The 22852-nt window shown below is 44.2% G+C and overlaps 1 protein-coding gene across 1 annotated transcript in view; it reads right to left on the minus strand.

Moving 5' to 3' along the window:
* CHST11 (carbohydrate sulfotransferase 11) overlaps window positions 1–10278 on the minus strand; it is a 188006-nt gene extending 177728 nt beyond the window's left edge. The window contains exon 1 of the mRNA XM_064155424.1: window positions 10046–10278. Within this exon, the coding sequence (XP_064011494.1) occupies window positions 10046–10148 (103 nt within the window). The 5' untranslated portion in view covers window positions 10149–10278. The remainder of the gene's footprint in view (window positions 1–10045) is intronic.
* Between the last annotated feature and the right edge of the window lie 12574 nt (window positions 10279–22852).

Here is a 22852-nt window from a genome sequence, read left to right on the forward strand (position 1 = left end):
TTCAGTGGAAATGACACTGACAAATAAGCTACACATAACCATTAGCATGCAGGTCATCAATATGATCCAAGTCTTCAGGTCCTGCTGCAGAGCTTCTCTATCCCAGACAGAAAAGGTTATTAATATTTCTGGTGTGACAGCAAAAATGTAATTGCATTAGAGTTAAAAAAAAAAAACAACAACCAGGTGAAAGTTGGGGGTTCTGGAGCTATTTTGAGATAAAACTCTTTTGAGATATTAAATGAGATTAAGTTGGTAACATATGACAGACATGTGATGATTTTAACTAAGACATTTGACTGTCTTGATTGAGTTTTTTTGTGGGTTTTTTTTTTGCTTTATTGTTGTTGGGTTTTCCCTAGAACACATCAGTGGTTTTGGTGGGTCTTTCCCTATTCTGTTGCCAGTTTCCTGAATGCTTTTCTTTAAAATCTTCCAGAGAAGAGAAAGGGCAGGTTTTTGGTTTTGTTTTTCCAGAGGATTCCAAGACAGTCAACAGAACAAAAACATATATGGGGTTGTTGTTTCTGAATGATTAGTAATGCACTAAACACCAGTATAGTGTCAGTGACCTGGAGCCTCATCTATCTCAAGAATGCTGTAACCAGAGCCGTAACAAGTTCCTGCAAGAACTCTTTGTGCAGCTAGAAATGCATCTCATTCCATCCAGTGTGGTTGGGCACCAAGGGCAACAGGCCATAATTCTTACATGTCCAAAGCAGCTTGGACAGTTTTCCACTGCCAGTCATTACATAGACTTCCCTTGCCTGTCCTTTAGTTTTCTTTGTACTCTCTAGACTTGCTCTTACATCCATTGGGATGTGATGGAGCCAAGACAACTCTATGCCTTGCTTCCTTTCCAGTAGTGATGGGATGTCATCAACAGATTGCACCTCAGCTGCTCTTACCTTGCCAGAATGGTTCACACCTCAAGTATTATTTCTGCAGCATTGTGAGAGCCTGGAAAACACTGCTAAACATCAAGCAGTTGTGTTGTGTGGTAAGACTGTGCTGTTTCACTGCCTGCAATGGTTGACAGTTTTCCACAGCAGCAAGTTATGAGCAATATTTCAGGAAATCTTTGAGAGTCTGAGCAGAATTATTCTGTGAGAGTAATAGTTTGCTTTAATCAAAAGGCTTAAAAGCATTCCACAAATTAGGCCCACGTTTTCTTTGTCACTCCACAACTGGGGAAACTGAAGCATGGACAGGAAGAGCAGTAAATGGTGCCTAAGACTCTTCTCTGTCTGTGTAGAAGATCACAGAATCAACCAGGTTGGAAGAGACCTCCAAGATCATCCAGTCCAACCTAGCACCTAGCCCTGTTCAATCAGCTAGACCATGGCACTAAGTGCCTCATCCAGTCTTTGCTTGAACACCTCCAGAGACAAACACTCCACCACCTCCCTGGGCAGCCCATTCCAATGCCAATCACTCTCTCCGCCAACAACTTCCTCCTAACATCCAGCCTAGACCTCCCCTGCCACAACTTGAGACTGTGTCCCCTTGTTCTGTTGCTGGTTGCCTGGCAGAAAAGACCAACCCCCACCTGGCTACAACCTCTCTTCATGTAGTTGTAGACAGCAATGAGGTCAGCACTGAGCCTTCTCTCCTCCAGGCTAAACAACCCCAGCTCCCTCAGCCTCTCCCCTCACAGGACTGTGTTCCAGGCTCCTCACCAGCTTCATTGCCCTTCTCTGGACATGTTCCAGTACCTCAATATCTCTTTTGAATTGAGGGGCCCAGAACTGGACACAGCACTCAAGGTGTGAACTGACCAGTGCTGAGTACAGGGGAAGAATAACCTCCCTCATCCTGCTGGCCACACTATTGCTGATACAAGCCAAGATGCCATTGGCTCTCTTGGCCACCTGGGCACACTGCTGGCTCATGTTCAGCTACTATCTACCAGCACCCTGAGATCCTTTACTTCCTGGCTGCTCTCCAGCCACTCTGTCCCCAGCCTGTAATGCTGCTTTGGGTTGTTGTGGCCAAAGTGCTGAACCCTGCCCTTGGCCTTGTTAAATCTCATCCCATTGGCCTCTGCCCACCCATCTGCCTGTCCAGGTCCCTCTGCAGGGCTCTCCTACCTTCCAACAGCTCCACACCTGCTCCTAGCTTGGTGTCATCTGCAAACTTACTGATGCTGGACTCAGTCCCCTGGTTCAGATCATCGATAAAGTCATTGAACAGGACTGGCCCCAGCACTGATCCCTGGGAGACATCACTAGTGACTGGCACCATTCACCACCACTCTCTGGGCCCAGCCCTCCAGCCACTTCTTAACCCAGCACAGAGTGAACCTGTCCAAGCCACGGGCTGCCAGCTTTGTCAGGAGCTTCTTGTCGCAAACTGTGTCAAAGGATGAACTATTTGAGAGTTGCTCCCTGCTTTCTGTCCTGAAAACCCTCTGTGTGAATTAGGCTGTGCAGAGAAGCCAAAACAGAATTACTAGGATATTAATGTGGCTGTTACCAAAGAGGATGCTTTATGTGTAAAGGGGCAGGGATTTCATTAACAGCTTCCCACCAGGCTAGTGGCACTTTCAGGAACAGAACTTGAAGGCAGGATGATGTTGTGGAACCTGGTGCTTGCATGATCTAAGGACTGCAATCCCCTACAGGGCTGCAATAAAAGGTAGTGAAAAACAGATGTAAGGTACAACCAAAATCCCAGCACTCAGCCCAAGGGACACCACTGCAGCCCCATTCAAGTGTGCTCTAGGCTTTTGAGGGTGACTGTTGCAGACTGTCTTGCAAATTCTTTGTAGTGCTTCTGCTGGCAAAAGGCTCCTGCTGCAGATACAGAGGATATAAAGAGCTCCTTCTGAGCCCTCCTGTACAGCGTGTTGCCTCCATGGGACCACAAGGTGTGCCTCAGGGCATCTGAGTTCTGTTTCTAAGCTATAGACATGCTCTGCTTGGTTGTATTACGGAGCAGGGACATAAACAGTTCTTGCTTATAATCTTTCACTATGTTTTGACTTGGTGTAGAAGTTTCTAAAGTGTAAGTCTTCCCTGTATATGCCCTGACAAACACTGAATGGCTTTTCTCTTCTGGATCAGAAGCTGAAGGCATACTTGATGGAAAAACATCAAAGGCCCTCAGTAGCTCTTGAGAAGTAATTCTAGTTAGTGGCTTCTAAGACTTCAGCATTGTGCCACAGCTTGAAGCCAGGTTGCATAAATAGAGCTTGGAGGCAAGCAGCAAAATATCCACCTTTTCAAGCTGAGTACAGTCAAGTTTGCTGCAGAGGAAACATCTGACACCTTTGATGCTCCCATTGACAGCAATGCAGTCACTGCCTAGGCATACAGTGTTGCCTAATGGAGAAGGTTCAGTGCAGCTCAGGAAAATGGGTTGCTTCTGCCAGCCCTTCCCTGCCCTGTGCCTGTTTTAGTATTTCAGCTAAATTTCAGGCCAATATTCTTCAGTTACCTTCTCCCTTGCCTATCTGAGCAACAGGCAGCCTTTTCTTCATTGGGAAGAGTCATCTTCTATGTAGTGTTCAACACAGAAAAGTAGTTGTCTAGGTGAAAGCGTCATAGCAATGCCATTAAACAAATGTCTATTGAGATGTGACATTAGTTTGGATGCAGGCAAACTGAGAAGGGAGGCTATGCCTGTGCTTAAACACCTCTTTTCTGCAATAGCAAGTCTGTCTTACTCTAGATAGCATTGTGATGGGACCGCTTTTCCCTTTGGACGTTTCACTGGATTGATGATCAATATAGGAAACAAAAAAGCCTGCCTCTTTCCTTTTTGTTTTCTTTTGCCTTTGTGTGTGGGTCTAATGGAGGGTTTGTCAGCAAAGATAAGGTTTTCTTTTTTTTTTTTCTGGGAGGGGAGAGAGAGAGAGAGAAAAGAGTGCATACAATAATGCAATATAACCATACCCTTTCTATGGTCTTCCCATATCAGCAAAGCTGATCAAGGCAGATGTGGATAACCTAAGCTGGTTTTCACCCACACACCCACAATTAACATATCTGTAAATCAAGATATTGCCTCTCTGGAGAGTATACTGTCCTTGCACTTTGCTCATTTACCACAAACCTGTAATAAAGGACAAAAGTCCCTATCGCTTTTCAAAGTTCCGAAGTGCAAAGATCAGAGTTTGTATTCAAGTGGATCATAACAATTAGCTAGCAAGAAAGAGAAGGATGGCTCCTACCTTGCTTTTATCTCTGTTTGCAGCAGAGAGGCATTCTCTACTTTCATGGCCCTGCTGCAGCAGGTATGTGAGGTGCACCACAGACCAGGCACAATTCTGTTGTGCCTGACATGCAGTGACAACACCAACACATGTAATGGAGCTGCTCTGAACCTGTCAAGTTTGATGTAGGTAGGAGGTAGCCCCAGCACAGCAGGACAGGGCTGACAACAGTTGCTAACTACCAAAGCTGGTAATTCTGACAGATTTATTCAAACTCATATCTAAGCCTGTGCTTGACCACAGTTGCCACTTCACAGATGAGCCCAGTTGAGAGGCACCCCTGACCATGGCATGGAGGCTGGAGTAGATGATCTCTAAGGTCCCTTTCAACCTAGGCTATTCAATGATCATTCTGTGATTCTACGTTGCTCTGAAATGGGCTTGTGTGCAGATAAGAGGCTTCATGGGAACTCCAAGGCATGGATAGAGAGAACAGTTATACTTTGATTACTACTAAAGGATATATACATCCCCCTCTGCAGCACTGGTAAGCCAAGAACAGATTGTCCATAGCTTCTCACCTGATTCTTCACTGGGCATTTCTACTGTATTTGTGCTTTGTTGTGGTTTGTTTGTTTACTGTAGAAAAAATAAAGTTTTGATTCACATTGACTTTGTCTCTGAAAAAAGTTAAGTCTTTAGCCAAGTCATGACACTTCTGCATTTGGAAATACTATGGAAGTCAGCACACTCTTTCCCAAACTCAATTCACAGCAGCAAAATTACTACAAGTTTCTAAAAACCTATATTGTAGAAAGAGCAACTATGGAGCAACAAATACTCTGGTAGCTCAAAACTTAAGATATTACTGTTGACAGTCTGGGTAGTTTTTCCTTGAACACAGGCAAAAACAGAGACTTTTATTTCTTAAGGTCAGCATGCAGTGGTTGCAAAAAGCTACACTCATACATAAGTGCACTAGAAAAAAGCTGCTCTTCTGATAAGCTCAACATTGACTAACCATGAAGAAGTTCAGAAAATAAAAAGGGCAGTTTAACTCTCAGCTTAAAGCAGTTCCAGACTGCCAGTACCTTTGAGAAAGGGAACCAGAGTAAATTCACACACATGGCAGTCCCATGGAAATGAATGAAAAGCTTAAAGGGGCACCAACAAAAAGATACAGCACAGCCCCCTCACAGGCACACAGCAGGGTTTCTGCCTGCCACTGGGGGATGGATTGCACTGCATGCAATTAAATGTGAGCCAGATTCTTGTGGCTGTCAAATGAACTCCATTTCTCTATATCCCAAACAGAATAATTCAGAACTAGCATACGAAGTCCATCAAAGGAACGCCACACACCCACCGCTTTGCACATCTCATTCCCCTTTATAAGCAGAAGAAAAAGCAAGGATCAATTGCAAGATAGGAGACTCCAGCATTGATTTTCAAACAGAATCTTCCATCAAAACCAATGGTGAGGGAAAAAAAGAGTCCCAAGTGATTTGAGTTGTTCTGACATTTGAGCAAAGGTACACAACAGCCACCTGTAAGGAAAAAACAGCTATCAGTCACACAGTGCTGCATGTGTAACTGAGAAGATCATGGACAGGAGGCAAGTCTGAGGACCTAATCTTTCTAGCATCCACAGAACAGCAGCTAAGTCTACATAAATAAATAAATAAGAAAAGCAGAGCAAGTGCATTCTGGTCTGCAGTCAAGAGGGGAAAAAAAAAGAAAGAAAAACCAGGTTTAGGACAACTTTGTTTCATAAACAGGTCTTAGGAAAGATAAAGATAGGGTCAATTATTCTACCTTTAGGTGGAACTCTTCAACTTAACGGATCACAACAGTCTGACCCCAGCCTGGCTGTCAGCTCCTGACTGCACTTACTGACACAGTTCACTGTATCTGGGATGCCTACAGAAGCAAGCAAACATCTGTAAGAGCACAGGCAAGCCAGTGACTAGTGCACTAGCCAATTTCACAGTGAAGGCATCAGAGAAAACTATGACAGCCTGTTACATAAAACTCTAAGAATGACCCACTGTACACAGATAGAAGATGCAGGAACATGGAGCAATAATCAGCTTGCACTGAGTTATCCAGGTAGCCCATTAGCACATGGTGGGATGGGGAAATATTCTGAGCAAAGAGCCAGGACAAAAAGAAAGGGAAAAAAAAATCAGCTTTCTATATTGCTATATATCCAGCTACAGCAAACACTGCAGGATGTTTTTCTTTTCAGAAAAGGCTAGACAGACAACAGGAAAACACACTGAAGTCTCCACTGCCACTTCCTCCCTCAAGAACAAGGAGCCCCTCAAATGCACAGCTCTCCAGTTTTCTCTACAGGGCTCCTGAGCACCAGAGAGCTGCATTGTATGCCTTTGCCCCTCAGCAACTGGTCAGGGAACCTTATCTGGGACAGTGAGCTCCCCAGCACACAGACAACCTCTGCCAAAATTCAGACAGTGCAATGGTGTATTAAACAGACAGCACGTTTACCATCAGCTTCCCAACAAAGAATGGGTATGGAGCCAAAAAGAACAAGGATTAAAAAGACCTAATTTCCTTCCAACATTTGGTTGGTATTTGAGATACAATACAAGGGACACACTATTACATTATTTTGCACAGATAAGGCTAAGTTCACCTTCCTCACTTCAGGTATGGTTTTGTTATTAGGGTTTGCTTTCTCTTTGTTTTTAAAGGTGGCTTACATTAATGTGGCATTTTTCTATTTATCCCAAAGAAAAACAGGGCAGCACAAATTTGGTTTTCTTCTCTTTGTAGCAAAGAAACGCACCTTTGTATCTCCTAAAATGGAAAACAGCCATCGAACAGAGAAGTCATCTAGTCTCTGAGGGGTTGGTCTCATAATCTGATGGTCTTATAGCATCTTTCCCCTTCTGCATCACAACTAAAATTGTTTGGAAAGATCTGCAAGCAGAGAACAAGTCTCCTGAAACTCACCAAGACAACTTAGTGGGTGAAGAAACTGTCAGATTTTGAAGAGATGACATTTCTTGCAAAGAACGTAACCTTATTTTCCACCTAAAAGGTTTGGGTGGGAATTTTTCATCTAATTCCATTTACAAAGTGCCTATCTCAGAGAGCACTGCAAGCTACCAAGAACAGTGACAGGTGGCAAGCCAGGGTATAAGAGACAGCTCCCTCTGGCAGCTATCCTAAGACACACTCTAGTGCAGATGGGCTAAAATTTAAAACACCCTCCCACAACAAAAGACATTATCAAGCCAAGATTTAGAAAGCTCTTAATATTTCCAGTCCTATTCCACTTGGCATGCACTCTGCCCAGGGTCAGGCTCCAATGAACGTAAACAGACATCAAGAAGGGTTACTAACGTATCTTAAAGTAAGGACATAATGCCTCAACATGATCTTCTACTTGATATATGTCACACTGGCAGGTCTGCTGTCTTACTCTCCACTTCAAGAGCTCCACATTAATTTATCACTTGCACCACCAAGATGGTAGCACATATGATCACATAACAGACACCTGGTGAAAACAGCTGTTCAAGCCTTACAAACCATACATAAACCAAATGGCCATACTCTAGATTAGATAGGTTTCTAGCAGTTTCCACTATAGTGGAAATACAGTTGTTTGCTCACCACCACCCCTCACAAAAGAAGGCAGAACCAGTTATGATGAAAAAGGTACAATAAGGATGATTGCATTTATTCCCAGACCTACTTCACTCATGCCAACAATCTAACTAGGAGTCGAACGAAAAATGGGTACAGATTATCCTCCTGGAGATCTCACAGCATCACATTCCCTCCTCAGAGTGGATGGCAAATCCTTTGAATTGTACTAAAACCTCAGCCTATTTATAGTTTCACAATAGCACAAATCTAAAGCCATAATCTCCAACAGTTAGCTATAGAGGATATTGAAAGTTCTTGAAAGGCAATTTTTCAAATGTTCAGAAATTCAGAGAGTAACATTTAATTTAATCTCTCACCTACTGCATGCCGAGTTTGTGTTCCAGCAGTAAAATTCATCTGAAACAAGGGAATATAATAATTCTTGGCCAAACACTGTGAATACACATGCAAACCATGTCACCTGTGGAATGCAACCAGTGAAAATACCAGACCTCTCACTAAAGTGGTAAAGCTGTGTTACAACCAACAATTCTGAACGGTGCCTTGAAGCTCCAAAATAGCGACTTCCCCAGGTCTGCTATAGACTAAGCACCCCTTGTGAAACCAGTAAGCATGAAGCAGACGCAGCAGGAAAGAAAAAATAGGGAATTTTTCCAAGGAGTTGGCAGGTACTAACACAGATGGGCACCATACAAGCACATATTCATCAACCAAATGATACCAACTTCGGAGGAGCAGGCAGCTGAAGGAAAGATGCCAAATGGGACTTGGCTTCACCACAGAACAGCAGATCTACCAATTTCTGTTCCTACCATTTAACTTGAAAAACTTCAAGAAAAAAATAATTTTTAACCAACTATGATTTGGAGGCCACAAGCAGGGCTGGAACATACATTACAAAAACTGCAGTCCCCTTTTTTGCTGCATCTCTGCCTATAGGCACGGCACTGAGAGCTGGCAGGAGAGCTGTGCAGGTAGGGCTGAGAGGATTCACCTACCCTGACGTGAGGCCACTCTGCCAGCCAAGCCGTGGTCTGCTAAGAGGTATCGCTCCCTCTTACCAGCCTCACTCCCCTGCTCAGCTTTCAGATCCCTCCAAAGGCACTGCAAGTGCAATTTCCACCTCATTTCTCAGGCAGGAAGGGGAAAATGTGAGACGGATGGACAGACTGACCAAAAAAAAAATTTTTTTCCACGCTGGATAAACTTCGCAGCCAAGCTACACAAAGCAGCCTCGCTGCAAAACACGATGGCATCTGCACGCAGCAGGCACTCATGAAGTTTCCGTGGTCCAAATTCACCTTGGTGTGACTTAACTCTACGAGTGACTTGCACAGAAGCCAGCATCCGCCACCCCAGTATCGCGCTATCCCCAGCGTCCACCGCGCTTGTAAACTGGGACATTAAAGTCGCATTATGCAGCCAGGAGTTCGACTCGGAGACGATCACGTCCCTGTACGGCATCCCGCAGCTAGGGTCTGTGCGGAAGTACCACCAAGAGCTCCTCAGCCGCCCGAATCCCCGGGGATACAGCAGTACCGGGCAGAAGCACCCCGACTGCGGCCGCCCGGCTCCACCGTGACACAAGCAGGGACAGCCCGGGCCGGGCAGCCAGCCCCGCTGCTCCGGCCAACTTGGGTGAGCCGGCGCGAAGTTGCCCCCCGGCAGCAGCGGCGGGTGCCCCTGGCGCGCCGCCGTGTCCCCGATACCCACTAAAAAAGACAAGCAGCGAAGCCGAGGACCCGCAGCCCCGGTGGCTCATAGGGGTGGTCGAGCCGAGGGTCCCCCTCTCGATGCGGAGACCCGCGGGGATCGGGCAGCTCCCGGCACCGCTCTCTGCCGCGGGAAGCTTGCCGGCTGGTGCCGTCCCCTGTCCCCGTTCCCCTAAGCGCAAGGCAGCAAAGAATAAAACTGAAAAATAAAACAACTTTCCTCCCTCCGCGGTAAGTTTCCTGCGGAGAGCGAGACGACCTTCCCGCGGCTTCCTCGGGCGGTGGCCGGGACAGGGCTACTGGCCGGGCTACAGGGCGATGCGCCCACCGCTGGACCCCGTGCCTGCCGCAGCGGCACCGGGAGACGAAAGCCGGAGCCGGCAACAGCCGACGAGTGTTCCCGGGGCACCCGCCACCTGCGTCGGCGGGGAGCGGGCCAGCGCAGAACGGGGCGCTGCCCTCTGCGGAGCCGATGCCGATGCGGTGCCGGTGCGGTTGCGGTGCAGCGGTGCTGGTGCCCTACCTGGGTGCAACATACTTTGGAAATAGAAGATGACGAGAATGAAGGAGCCCACGGAAGTGACCAGGACCATCCTGCACACCCGATTCATCCTCATTACTTCCAGCACCGCCGGCTTCATGGCGTTGTCCGGCGGCGCAGAGAGGGGCGGCGGAGCGCACGGCTGGCAACGAGAGCCGCTCCGCGCCCGCGGCGCTCCGAGGTGCCGGAGAAGAGCCGCCGCTGCCACCAGAGGATGCCCGGGCGCCCGCGCCCCGCACCGGGGGGCGCTAATGCCTGTGCTGGGCGTGACCACGCCGCGCGCCAGGCGGAGGGGCGCTCTGCGCGGCGCGGGGGGGAGGAGGGCCAGGCGGGGAGCCGGGGCGGAGCGCGCCCCCCCCTCGCCAAAGGGAGAGATGGTCCCGCCCGGCGGCGGCGGCAGCAGGCGGGGACGCGTCGGGCTGCCTCGAGGGGCCGCCGCCGCGGGGCGCGCTCCGCGGGGGGAGGGGCGAGGCGTGCCGGGCGCGTGCGGGCGCCGCGAGGGCCAGCGGGCGTCGCCGGCTCTGAGGGAGGGGATGGCCGCGGTGGCACTGTTGGGCGCCTGCGGGCTCCTGCTCTCGGCGCGGTCGCGCTGCCTATGAACTTGACTACCTATGGATCACTCTTGCTCTCCTCAGGGGCTTTAGATCCGGCGGCGCACCGGGGAGGAGCGGGCCGCCACCGCACGCTAGGCTGTTTCCCCACCGCCCGCCGCCGCTGCGCCCCAAGGAGGCTTTTCCCTGCGCCCCGTTTGTGGAGAGAAATTATCTTCTGCCACATTTTTAGGTTTGGGGGGGCGGTTGTGCGTGTGTGGTGCCCGTCACTTTGTGAACCTTAAATGCCTCCTTCAGGTCCACTCTGTGTGTAGTATTATGTAAGACATTATTTTACAGCCAGTCCTTGCCGTTTCTTCTTTGGTTTTGCGCTGTCCCAGCCAGCGGCTGTTAACATAAACACTGACTGCCACCGATCATCCCTACAGAAAACAGTGCCACCTGGCCTGCTACAAACCGAAAGGGCTTTCGGTTTTAAGTGTGAGACTTTTAAGGTCTTTGGAATTAACTCGTTGCTCATTTGCCTGTGGAAAACAAAAGGTTCTTCCCCCACGTTCCGCCACCGAAGTCTACCTCTCGGAGAGCAAGAACTGGCAATGAGATGCAGTACGGTACGTGGGAGGAATGCAGAAGAGCATAGTGCAACAGAACAAAAGGCATCTACCTTGGCCGCGCGTGCATCGAGTTCGGGACCTCGGGGGTTTCTGGTGAGCCGTGGGGTGTGTGAGCAACTGCTGGTCAGTGAAGCCCTGGGCTGGGTTTCTGATGTTAAACCACAGAGCAGAACTCCCTCTCTGGGACGGCCCGCTTGCTCAGAACTCGATGGCTGTGGAAAAGCACACTGGTGACTGAAATCGTCTTTCTGACACTGTGCCGTTTGCCCTCGCGCTACTAGCTAGGCAAATTTTTGCCGCTTGTTCCTCTGATGCACCCAAATTCTGGTTTGCTATTGCTTTTCTTTTTGCTGAAGTGAAAATAATGTTGCTGATACCAATACCATCTCTATATATAAAACATTTTTTTCCCCTTCAGATTTCTGTCTGTTCTTCTGATGTGGTGAGGGGGAGGAGTTTTGTAATTCCTAATAGCCCCAAACAGACCCAGCCCAAATCTGGGAAGCAAGTGGTGTAAAACAGATTTTAAGCTTAAAAAAATAACCTACCCCACCAAAACCAAGCAAACTCTGCCAGACCAAAAGGTATGAGTATTCTTTCCCAGGTAATTGTGACAGAAATATGTGAAGTCATCAGGATTTTCCATTCAGACTTTCCAAAAGCTAATTAAAAAGACTGTACCTTGAGGAGAAATCAGTAATTAGGTAGACATTTGTAACAGAGTAGATTATTCAGGCCTGGCCTTGAGTTCCTTTTATTAGAAAGAATTTTCATTGCTTACTGGGCTTTACACAATGTTTTGCTTGCTTTCTGTAGTTTTCTTTTTTTTTTTTTTTTTGACATGCAGTCACTACTTTCTAGTTTTCCATGTGTAAAAAAAAACTTTCAATCAATTTTGCTTTTTTAAAGCCCAAACCTCAATGGTGGAGTCACCATCCCTGGAAGTGTTCAAGAAAAGCCTGGATGAGGCACTTAGTGCCATGGTCTAGTTGATTGGATAGGGCTGAATGGTAGATTGGACTGGATTATCTCTTCCAACATGGTTTATTCTATGATTCTATACAAAAAGTCCTAGATGAAAAGAAATACTAATATGTAATGCATCAAAGTGGTGAATCTTTAAGTCAGTCAACAAATGTCAACCAGAAGCACAGCCTGGCATTTGAGTGCCCACACGTCAATACCTATGCTGTAGCACAATAGCAACTGTGGTATTTTAACAGAAAGGACTGAACTGTATCCAGGAATCTGGGTAAGGCATCAAGCGACGAGGGAAAGAGCCTAGAACTCATTACTTGGCCAAGTAACACAAGAAATGCTTTATGCTGCTAGGGAAGTTGGTCAGTTGCTCAGTGTGGCTTAACAATAGTTATTTTTCTGAGCCATGCCTTCTGATGGAGGGTTTTAAAGCAGCAAGAAAAAAATCCCCAGCTGTGTTGACACTTACTATTAAAAGAACATTATAAAGCAATACCTTCATTACGGACATTAAGTTTTTAATCAGTGATTACAAACTTAATGTCCACCCACAAGCTTGCAGGTCTCTGCAAACTTCAACCTTTCTAATGTGTGGTGAGTCAGGACAATGAAATGCAGCATCTTGTTTTTTAGAGAATGAAACAGCTGTGCTTTGGTTTTCCTACAGAAAAGAACATAATTCAGGGAACACAAGGAAATGCAGTTGTATTTCCAAGCAAGTGCCAAGTTATAGAACAGGTACAGGGACAACATCTAAGTGGAAGCTTCAGCAGCTAGAGAGCAGTAGGGAGTCCAGATAGTACTCTAGGTGTGATCACCTATCATTCCCATGATAATAACAACCATTCAGTATCTCTGAATTAAAACAGTCTCATCATCCAAGAGGCTTCTAGTAAAAAAAAGACTTGGGAGATTAAGAACCAGATGCCAGGAACACCAAAAGAAGTCCAGGAAGGGTTTTGTAGATTACTATGTATAGGAAAGAAAGCTTTACAAAAGAACCTCAAACAAACAAAACCACCTACATCACTGTTTATTGATAAAACTCTAAAAATAACAAAACCACAGCTGAAAACCAACACAGGCAGAGATACTGTGTGCAGTGAACTCAGGCTGCAATTTATCAAAAAAATAGCAGGCAGGTGAATACCAAAGAGTGTGTTGAAATGTGAAAACAGATAACCATTAGCAAACAGAGGTGTCTGTGCAACTTTGTAATGAGAAAATCTCAAGGAAAAAAAAAAAAAGTTACTTCGTTTTACACTGATTAGCTTCATGCTCTTAAAAGGAGAAGATGAAGATTTTACAGACTGTCTCCAAGGGAGAGCAACTAGAACTACTGATGGAATATGCAAAAGCTGCTAGGTGTGTAAGCTGCCTTCAGAACCGAAACACCAAATTTCAGACTCTTTTTGTCTCTCCTTAGATTGTTAGGACTCTAGTCCCATCACAGCACTTAGCACCATAGGGTAAAGCAGTTTACTTAGGTGAATTAGAAAATTTTCTGGACATGTCTTCTGATTGTGTTCTGTTGGGATAGTTTGTAACTATCTCTGCCTAAAACAGCCACGCTGTAAAGAGACCAGGTCTTGGAGTGTGTCCCTCAAAGAAAAAGCATGTTACTTTAATGATTCCAGACAGCCAGTGGACTTCTCATTTGACCAAGTGCCCTAAACTGTGCTGTCTGACAGTAGGAAGTCAAACAAAGCAAGACTTGTGTTAATGGTCAGGCACTCCCCAGCCTCATACAGTCTAGTGACTTGTGCAATTTAGGATTGCCCACCAATTAAAAAGTATGTAGCAATGTTATCCTGTAATATCTGATAAGTCTTTTAAGATTCTGATCCTGTTAAGAAAAAGCAATTGAGAACTTTTCTACCACATCTGATTTCAGTGGACAAAGCTCATTTACCTCCACAGTTTTCTCAGTCAGAAATCCACTTTTTGCGTGAATAAAAGGCCACCCACCTCCAGGGGGTGGAAAACTAAAAGACAATTGGTTTTGGAGCTAAGAGGATGTCTTTTTCCCTTTCCTCTTCCCTCCAAATAATACACCACTCATACCTAAGATTCCCAAAGCTGAAGAATCTGCTATTTCCAAAATACCTTGTCCTGCATCTTGCATTTTCTACACTGATGCCTTTGGTAAAGCTTTAATGCCTTTATACCATCTACAGCCTCAAGTAGTGATTTAGAAGGCATGGCCACATTCTTGCAATGTCTAACTCTTGGTTCCAGGTAGATCTCCAGTGTCCTTTTCCAGGAGTATTAGTTATATTTTTTTCTTCGGATTTTAAAATACTTCATGCTGGATCATAGAATCATAGAATCAGTCAGAGTTGGAGGGGACCACAAGGAGCGTCTAGTTCCAACACCCCTTCCATGGGCAGGGACACCCTACCCTAGATCAGACTGGCCAGAGCCTCATCCAGCCTGGCCTTAAACACCTCCATGTTACTCTGCTACCCAGTTGACATCCTTCTGTATTTCTGAGAGGATTTAATCTGTCTTCACTCTAGACAGAGCAAGTTTATGACTTCTTGGACTGCAGGCTTCCCAGGTGATGCAAACCGGACTGAAGAAAGGGAGCATTTGTAAGAATGCCACCTGAACTGTCACCTTTGAGAAGCACTACCATTTCCAAGTCCCCATACTCAAAGGCTTAGTTTTGTGCTTTATTTCTCCATTAATGAATTGCAGCTTCCTCCCTTCCTCACAAAACTCACTTCTCTGAGGACAATATGAGAAACCAGGGAGCAGGACAGCATTTACAAGGCTAAATAGAGATCCACTCACATCTCCAAAAAGCATGTGGTACCTTTATTACTACCACCTTTATTGCTGCCTTTATTGTTAACTATTCATTATTATTATCCTCAATGGAAAAGCATCCAGGGATGATTTAGGAAGCTTGCCTTGGGTGCAGACCCTTGCAAGAAACATTTTTGCTGTAGCTGGGCTGTCACCACACCAATCTGTGCTGCTAATGGCAGTTTGCTGAGAAGATTAGATGAACATGCTTGTGTCTTTTAAAATCAAGAACAACGCTGTAGATTTAAATGACTTCACAATGCTTCTGAAAGTTTCTGTTGCAGAACTGGGTTGATTTACAGGTGTTGAAATACAAGATCATTGTTAAGTTAAACAAGGTACAGGAAAGGACAAGCATGTGTTTGATGAAACTAAATTCATAATGAGAAGCAATCAGGAAAAGCAATATATTATGTATTTCAAGGTTAAAGTAGGACCTACAAGCAAAATCTGTCATTGATGTCAGACTACTGCAATATTAATTGCAAAATTCTTAGCTGAAGGACTTGGAGGAGAGGGCCATAGAAGCAATTTTTAAAGCTTTGCTTTGAAATGAGTAATTTCTAGAGGTGATAGATGCTTTGACTTCTGCTCTCTTTGATCAGCACAAATCCAGTGGTTCAGCACTGTCCCAGACAATGTCACTGGGTTCAGAAAAAAGTCTAGGTAGCAACAGGTAGAAGTAGTCAAGTGACTGATGTTTGCTTGTGATATTTATTAGCCAGAGCTTGGCTTTTGTCCTGCAAGGCAAATGGCTGCACTTTTGGAACACCCCCCACAAATGTCAAATTCAAGAAAATTTCTAATGTATGCCATCACCACAGCTACAACCAGAGCAGCCAACACAAATCCTAGGCAAAGGGGACACTAAAATATTTGCCAAGTTCCACTGAAGTTCAGCTCTGGTTTTAGCTGTTTGTTTGTTTGTTTTCACCCTATGTGGACTTCCTTTGCAGTTTTCCCCATTGCTTTTCCCCATTCACTTTTTATGAAGTGAAACTACTGGAGTAAAACTTTCAAAAATGTAAGGATTAAGGCAGCTGCAAAGCAAGTTGTCCCTGATTATTGAGCTTTAGTTGCCTTTGTTAAAAGGACTTTTAAATGGACAAGTATTTTTCCCAGCAATGGGAGTGCACCCTTAAGCTGCACTGAAATACAGATCTCTTTTTTGACTGACCTTGGGACATCACCAGAAGTGTGAGTCAGAGCACACAGAGGCTGAAATAAGGAGGAATTACTGGGTTTTCATAGGGTTGCTCATTCTAGTTCTATTCTCAGACACCAGGGATTACTCGTGCTCTTCATAACACATTGCTGCCATCCGGCTGTGCTGCTTATTATACCCAAGGGTCTCAGAATAAAACCTACTCTCCAGGAAGGCAGGATGCAGTAGCTGTTGGCCAGCAGAAGCAGCACACCACCAAACCAGTACTAACTGCATATATTTACAAAACATAAGCATGCTTGCTCCATCTGCCCTGCAGCACTTTTTTAGCTAAAATCCAAGCAAGCTACTTTCAGGAGCAAATTCATTTGCCTCCAAGAGTTGGAGTGGTTTATATGGTACTGGGTAAAATAAAAAAATCAGCTGAATAGGAAGAAGCACACATACTTAAAAAAAGAAAAACCATCTTTGCAGAAGTTAAGAAAATTATAGAATAAATTATTACTGGGGAGGAGGGAAAGGGAAAAAGAAAAGGAAAATATTCACTCTACCCAAAAAATGAAAAAGGCAACTGGAAAAACAGATCCTTAGATTGTTGCCATTCTACATTTGCATTAAATACAATATCATCTTCTGTGTTTAGGGTTTTTTTAAGTGCCTTGACATGATTGTTTGGCTTTTCTGAAACAGTCTCTAGGTATTTCTGATTATGTTAATCAAATGCTGGTATCTTCTGTGAAGTCTGACTTTAAAAATGACTATTATTGTCACTTCCAGGATAGATACATCTCACCAGCTCTTATATTCCATCTAGCTGGTCTCCAGCTGGGTGAAATGTTGATACATGGTTAGGCAACAGGAAGGAACACACATTTACATAAAGACATTAATTTGCCCAATTTTGGACATCTGAAGAGCAATGAGATGAATCATGCCTTAAAAATGCCTATCCAGGAAAAGCTCCTGGTTGTCTAATTCTGCTTCGGACAGCTGTATTGTCCACAGGAAAGGTTAGCTGAAATAAATCCCAACACAGGTTTCTCAATCTCTCTTAGCTTTGAAGAAAATGCAGCCAAATTCCTTATTTTCTGTAGTCTAATGTTCAGCATTATATCATGTTTTCTTGTCACCTGCCTTGCAAAATACTCTGTGGTCAAAAATGGGAGCCACAGTCTTCATTGTTACTTAAGCATGTTCGGTTTTGTAGAGGTTTAGTTTTGTTTGGGTTTTTTTAACGTGAGTAATAAATTCCTTTCTTTTCCTATATATGAGAAAATCCAACTAGGTACAAATATAAACATTGGTAAAATATTTCCCATTGAAAGTTTTAACCCTATCTCAAAATTCAATACTTCCAGAGAAGATTTTAGTTCAGCATGATTACCAGAAAATCCTTTTTTCCCCTTTATGCTTAAACTGAAGATAAACACATATTCTCTTTACCTGGAACTTGTTCAGAAGAATATTTTAAGTCAACAGATGCCAAGAAAATGCTTTGTTATTTTTCAGTAGTGAAACAAGTTCTTTTTCATTCCAGTTCATACATATAATGACTGCGTGTTCAATTTAGGCACACATTTGAATTAAACATATGCTTAAAGTCCTTAGTCCTAAAGATTTTCCTAAATCAACAGCAAAATTGTTGTAGACTTAAGTGGAAACCCACGTACCTCTTATGTTGTTATGCTTTTCCTGTGTCTCATTCCTCTAGTTGCACTAGGAGAAAAAAAAAAAAGAAAAACCAAACCCAGCACCTAAAACGAGCACCGAATCTAGTGGTACAGGTGTAAGAAACAGATCCAAGGTTGAAAACGAGTTTTTGTGCCCAGAGGCAAATTGCACTACTGAGAATCGTCAGGCTCAACAAGACAGGCAGCAGTGCGTACTTGCAAGTAGGATTTTTCTCACTGTCTACACTGCAGTGACCTTAGGCTTGAGAAGTACTATGAGGTGTTTAACTATGGGATTATAAGGAGCAGTTTAGAAACACATCTAAAAGAAAAGCATTTTCTAGAGCTAATTAATTGCCTCCCCCCCTTCACCATCTCTCTTCAATTAAAAGGTGTGACTTTAGGGACTCTTTCTATTTAAAGAATGTCTGGGTGATATTACAGGAGAAGGAACAGAGATAATAAATCACATAACAGCTGTTGAAATAATATTATCCAACCTTTACAGACATTTTTCCAAATCACTTCACACATTCATCACTCCACCAGTATTGCATCTGTATAATGAGTTACTCCTTACCTTTCCCCTCTGGTGTGGCTCTCCATTCTTATGAACCACCTACACTAGAGTTATGGCTCCAACTGTCTATGAAGTCTCTGCAAAGAAGAATATGACTCAGCTTCAACAAAGAGAAGTGTAAATCCTGTTGATAACTGACTGTGGAAACCCACAGTTTACACAGTGAAGTATATCTTGAACTAAGGAAGAGAAAAGGTTTGGGTTTACCAGTAGTTTAACTGTTCAAAAAAAAAATCCCCAGCACTATTAAAAAGGTTACTCAGTTTTAGTAACTTGATCAATCTTGCTTCAGCAGTCTAGAAAGCAAGAAGAGAGATTTATGTCATCTCTCTCTGAACAGCAAGTTAACAACTTCTTACAGGGCAACTACAGCACATTTTCTTGATCCATTCTTGTGTGGTTTCTGGTATATGAAACATGAACCATAATTCTATCAAAGCTTATCCCTTCCTGTAGATGTGCTAGGATAACATATCCATATTGACTCTGCAACATCTATCAAAGGCTGATGAAGAATGAATACCATTAAGCTGTCTGTCTGGCCCTGCACAGGAAGAAGAATGGCCAATTGCTGTATGTGATTCATTGTCAACCCAAACCAACCAGAAATGCTTTCTAGAGGCTCCATGCTGCCTCACTACTTTCTTGAAGTCAATATTTAAGCAAAGCCAATTGAGGATACATAGACATAGTTTGGACTGCAGAAGCTTACAACTCTGATGACTTTCAAATGTGTGTTAATTCCATTTTTGCTGGTGTCAGAATCAAAAAATGTTGCAAGTGTATCCTGAAAGACACATAATTTATTCCTCACTCCAAAAAAAATCCAGCTAATTCTGAGGTTTTCTGTCAATGCAACCACAAACCAATCACAGAATGACATGAAAAGGACTTCAAATCACTTTATAAACAACAGCTAATGGTAGAGCATCCACTTGAGTGAAAGAACTTAGACTCTTGAAAAGCAAACTGATCTACTAACAGGCTTTCACCCTTTCAATAAATCATTCCATACATTGAGCCAGCATTTGGCATATCCAGGTGAAGTGAAAATTTTAAGAGGAGATCAGCCACTGGAGGACTAAGAGATTGCTGTGTTGCCAGAAGATCCCTTCAAGGAAGTCACCACATGGTGCTGGCTGTTCATTCTCATCAGGATTGTAGATTTCTGTTACCTTTCTGTGTGTGTCATTTATCAAATCGACTTTCTGTTGTGGCTGTACTGTAACTCAGTGTATAGCTGCTAGATCCTCATCCGGTTTGTCACTCATTCTCTCTCCTCAGCAGGAGAGAGTGTAGAAAATAGGATGGAGAAGCTCATGAGTTGAGATAATGACAGGCAGGCTACTTAATAATTACCGTCACAGGCAAAGTAGAGTCCACTTGGGTAAGATTAATTTAATTTATTGCTAATTAGAAATACAGCAGGATGGTGAGAAACAATGACAGAAATATTCCCCTTCCCTTGCCCCCAAATGTACTCCCAGGCTCAACCTGACTCCTCCATTCCTATCTCTTCTACCTCCTCCTCCCCCAAACATCACAGTGGGATGGGTAATGGGAGTTGTGGTCAGTTTGTAGCAGTTCCTCTCCATGTCTGCTTCCTCCTTACATGGTTTCCCTGCTCCAGCATGGGAATCCTCCGTGAGCTGCAGTGTGGATATCTGCTCTGTTGTGCTTCTCCATGTGCTGCATGGGAACAACTTGCCTCACCATGACTTCCATAGGTTACAGGGTAATCTTTGCTCTGATGCTTGGAGCACCTTCTCTCTTTCATTCACTGTCCTATTTCTGCAGTGCTGTTTCTTTCCTTTTTTCCCCCTCACTGCTTTTTCTCATAACTGCCAAGCAGTATGCTTAACCTTCTCTTAAATACATTTACAGAAAAGTGCCAGCAGCTTCATTGATGATCTCAGCTTTGGACAGCAGTGAGTCTGCTTTGAAGCCAGTTGTGTCCGGCATGGAGACTGCCCTGGTTTCTTTTCAGTGAGGCCACCTCTGCAGACTGTCCCTGCTACCGAAACCTGGACATAGGAAGTCAAATGCACTGGGGAAGTAGCTATGATCATCCTTTGGGTGTTTGGATTATAAACCTTTCCTCTCCCCTACATTACCACTGGCTTGTGAGGTAAAAAAGTTAAACCAACCTGACTCTAACCACAGCCCTGCTGGCCCACCATTAGCTGATAGGAATAAGGTTGGGGCGGGCAGGGAGGGGAGGGGGAAGCAGCAAACCCAAACCCATCTATGATTCATTCTCGGGAAAATGTAAACCATGACCAGCAAGCACTTTGAGGACGTGCATTTTAGCAGTGTGTGCACAGCTTTAGATACATATTAACACAGCTGTTACTCAAAAGAGATTGAGGCTTTAGAGAAACAAAGCAATAGCAATCCCTTCCACTGGCACAAATCCTCTGTGAGGCTGGGGAACCTCAACGTCCCTTCCTCCAGAAGGGCTCCGCAATACAAAGCAATACAATCCTGTGCTTCTGGTCTTCAGGCTAGCTGCTTCCCTCAGAGCCACTTTGTTTGAAGGCCAGTCATCGATTTCTCCTGGCATCGAAGGCACAGCATCTGCTTTGAGGTGTATGAGCTGTTTTGGTGAAACATGCTCATAGGTTGTTAAGCGTGAGCAGCCACTGCTGTATTTCTGAGGGCAGCTGACTTCTGGGCTTTGGTCCTCAGTAGGGAGAGGATATACTGTAGCGTGCTAGGACATTGCCTTTCCTCTTCTGGTAGCAAGATGGGTGAAAGCTTGTGGTGGTACTTGTCTTTACTGCACTTCCAGGGGCAGTTAGAGAAGCTCCCTTAGAAGAGGGCCTCCTCTCCATTCCATAAAGAAGATTTCCCTAAAATATTTGAACCTTTATTTCTTTGATTTGATGTTACACTCAGTAGTTTCAGACTTGACAGAAGGTAGAAGGCTGAAGGAAGAAAGGAACCCAGATCATTTCTTCAATGACTAGGTCCAGTACCAGTCCCTGCCTTTAGCTGAAATGCTGCAGTTGTTCTTTTGAGGACATTATTTATAAATTTATGTTAATTTTTATAACTACCTTTAGCTGTCACAATGCTAGCAGCAGGTGAAAAATCTGCATGTACTAAAGCAAATGGCAAGTAGCTCTGCTTTTAGGGCAGAAAAAAAATAATTAAATTTTCTCTCCAGGGACCCAATCATCCTGACAGTTTAAGTTGCAGCATGCACCTGATGAAATGATTGTGCCTCAAATTAAGCCTTCTAATTTGTGTATAAAACTGGGTCACAAAGCTTATTTCCTCCTCCCCTCACTCCCCTGCACAGCTCCTATACACATTAATGCACTATATTACACAGAGTGAAAAATATGCTGAAGGGCAGACTTTGTAGAAGGCTCTTCAGCATATCTACACTGTGTGTTAAAAGTGCAGCTTGCAGCCAATTTGAAATCTGAATCAAAACAAAGTGTATTTTACCAAGTTGCTCTTTGAATCCTTTACTCATGCTGCTCATTTATGCTAATGCTATCAATGCAGTAATCTTACCTCCTTCATCTCCCTCCTCCATCTGTGTCACCAGATAACAAAAATCTTGTGGTTTTCAGTCCCTTCAGTCAAGCAGGCAACTTCCTGACCTGAGTTTGTAAGCTCACTTAACATTGACACTTATTAATTCACATAGGCACTTAAAATACGCAGCAGACACAGAAGATTTCTGTTTTCTTCTCCTCCATGTGCAGGTGGGGGGGGGGGGATTAAAAGAAAAAAAAACAAACGCCAAAACCACAAACCCAAACTAAACTACTTATTTAGAAGAACTATCATTATCCTCCAAACTGGGAGATAAAACATTTGTCACACAAACTGAAAAAGCCCCCCAGCCAAGTCTCTTATCAACCAGCTATTCAGGCAAACTGATCATTTTATCCCCCCGACAGATGTTCCAGCTGCTCAGGTTAGTAGAATACCAGCTTCCATCTCTCCTCAACAGCAGCAGACTCAAGCTCTTGAAAGTCACCATCTGACACCAGGAACAAAAGGTCAAACCATAGTCTAGACAGAAGCTGTAAAATGGGATGCTCAAAAGCCATCAGGATGACAGAATGCAAGAGGAGACTAGTGGGATTTTTGCAACAGATTATGTGCAAAGCAGGCATTTTATCAAACACACCTACCTCCCATTAGCAAACAACACACAACCAGGTCAGATTTCTGGCACACACAACCACGTGTAATTGTGTAGGTTTTTATGCATTTCAGTTTATGCAAAAAATAGCACATTTTTCTCTCATTCTTTCTCAGTAAGGTACTTCATCACCTTATGTTAGGAAACCAGATCCAAAAGCCTGAGTCAAACACACCAAAAATACACACCTCAATGGAGACAGAATCAACTCTACAGAAGTCACTAGAAGAGTTCCAGAAATTCATTTAACCCTAAAGTTAAATTCAGTCT

Source organism: Pogoniulus pusillus, chromosome 15, assembly GCF_015220805.1.
Source record: "Pogoniulus pusillus isolate bPogPus1 chromosome 15, bPogPus1.pri, whole genome shotgun sequence".
Lineage (NCBI taxonomy): Eukaryota > Metazoa > Chordata > Aves > Piciformes > Lybiidae > Pogoniulus > Pogoniulus pusillus.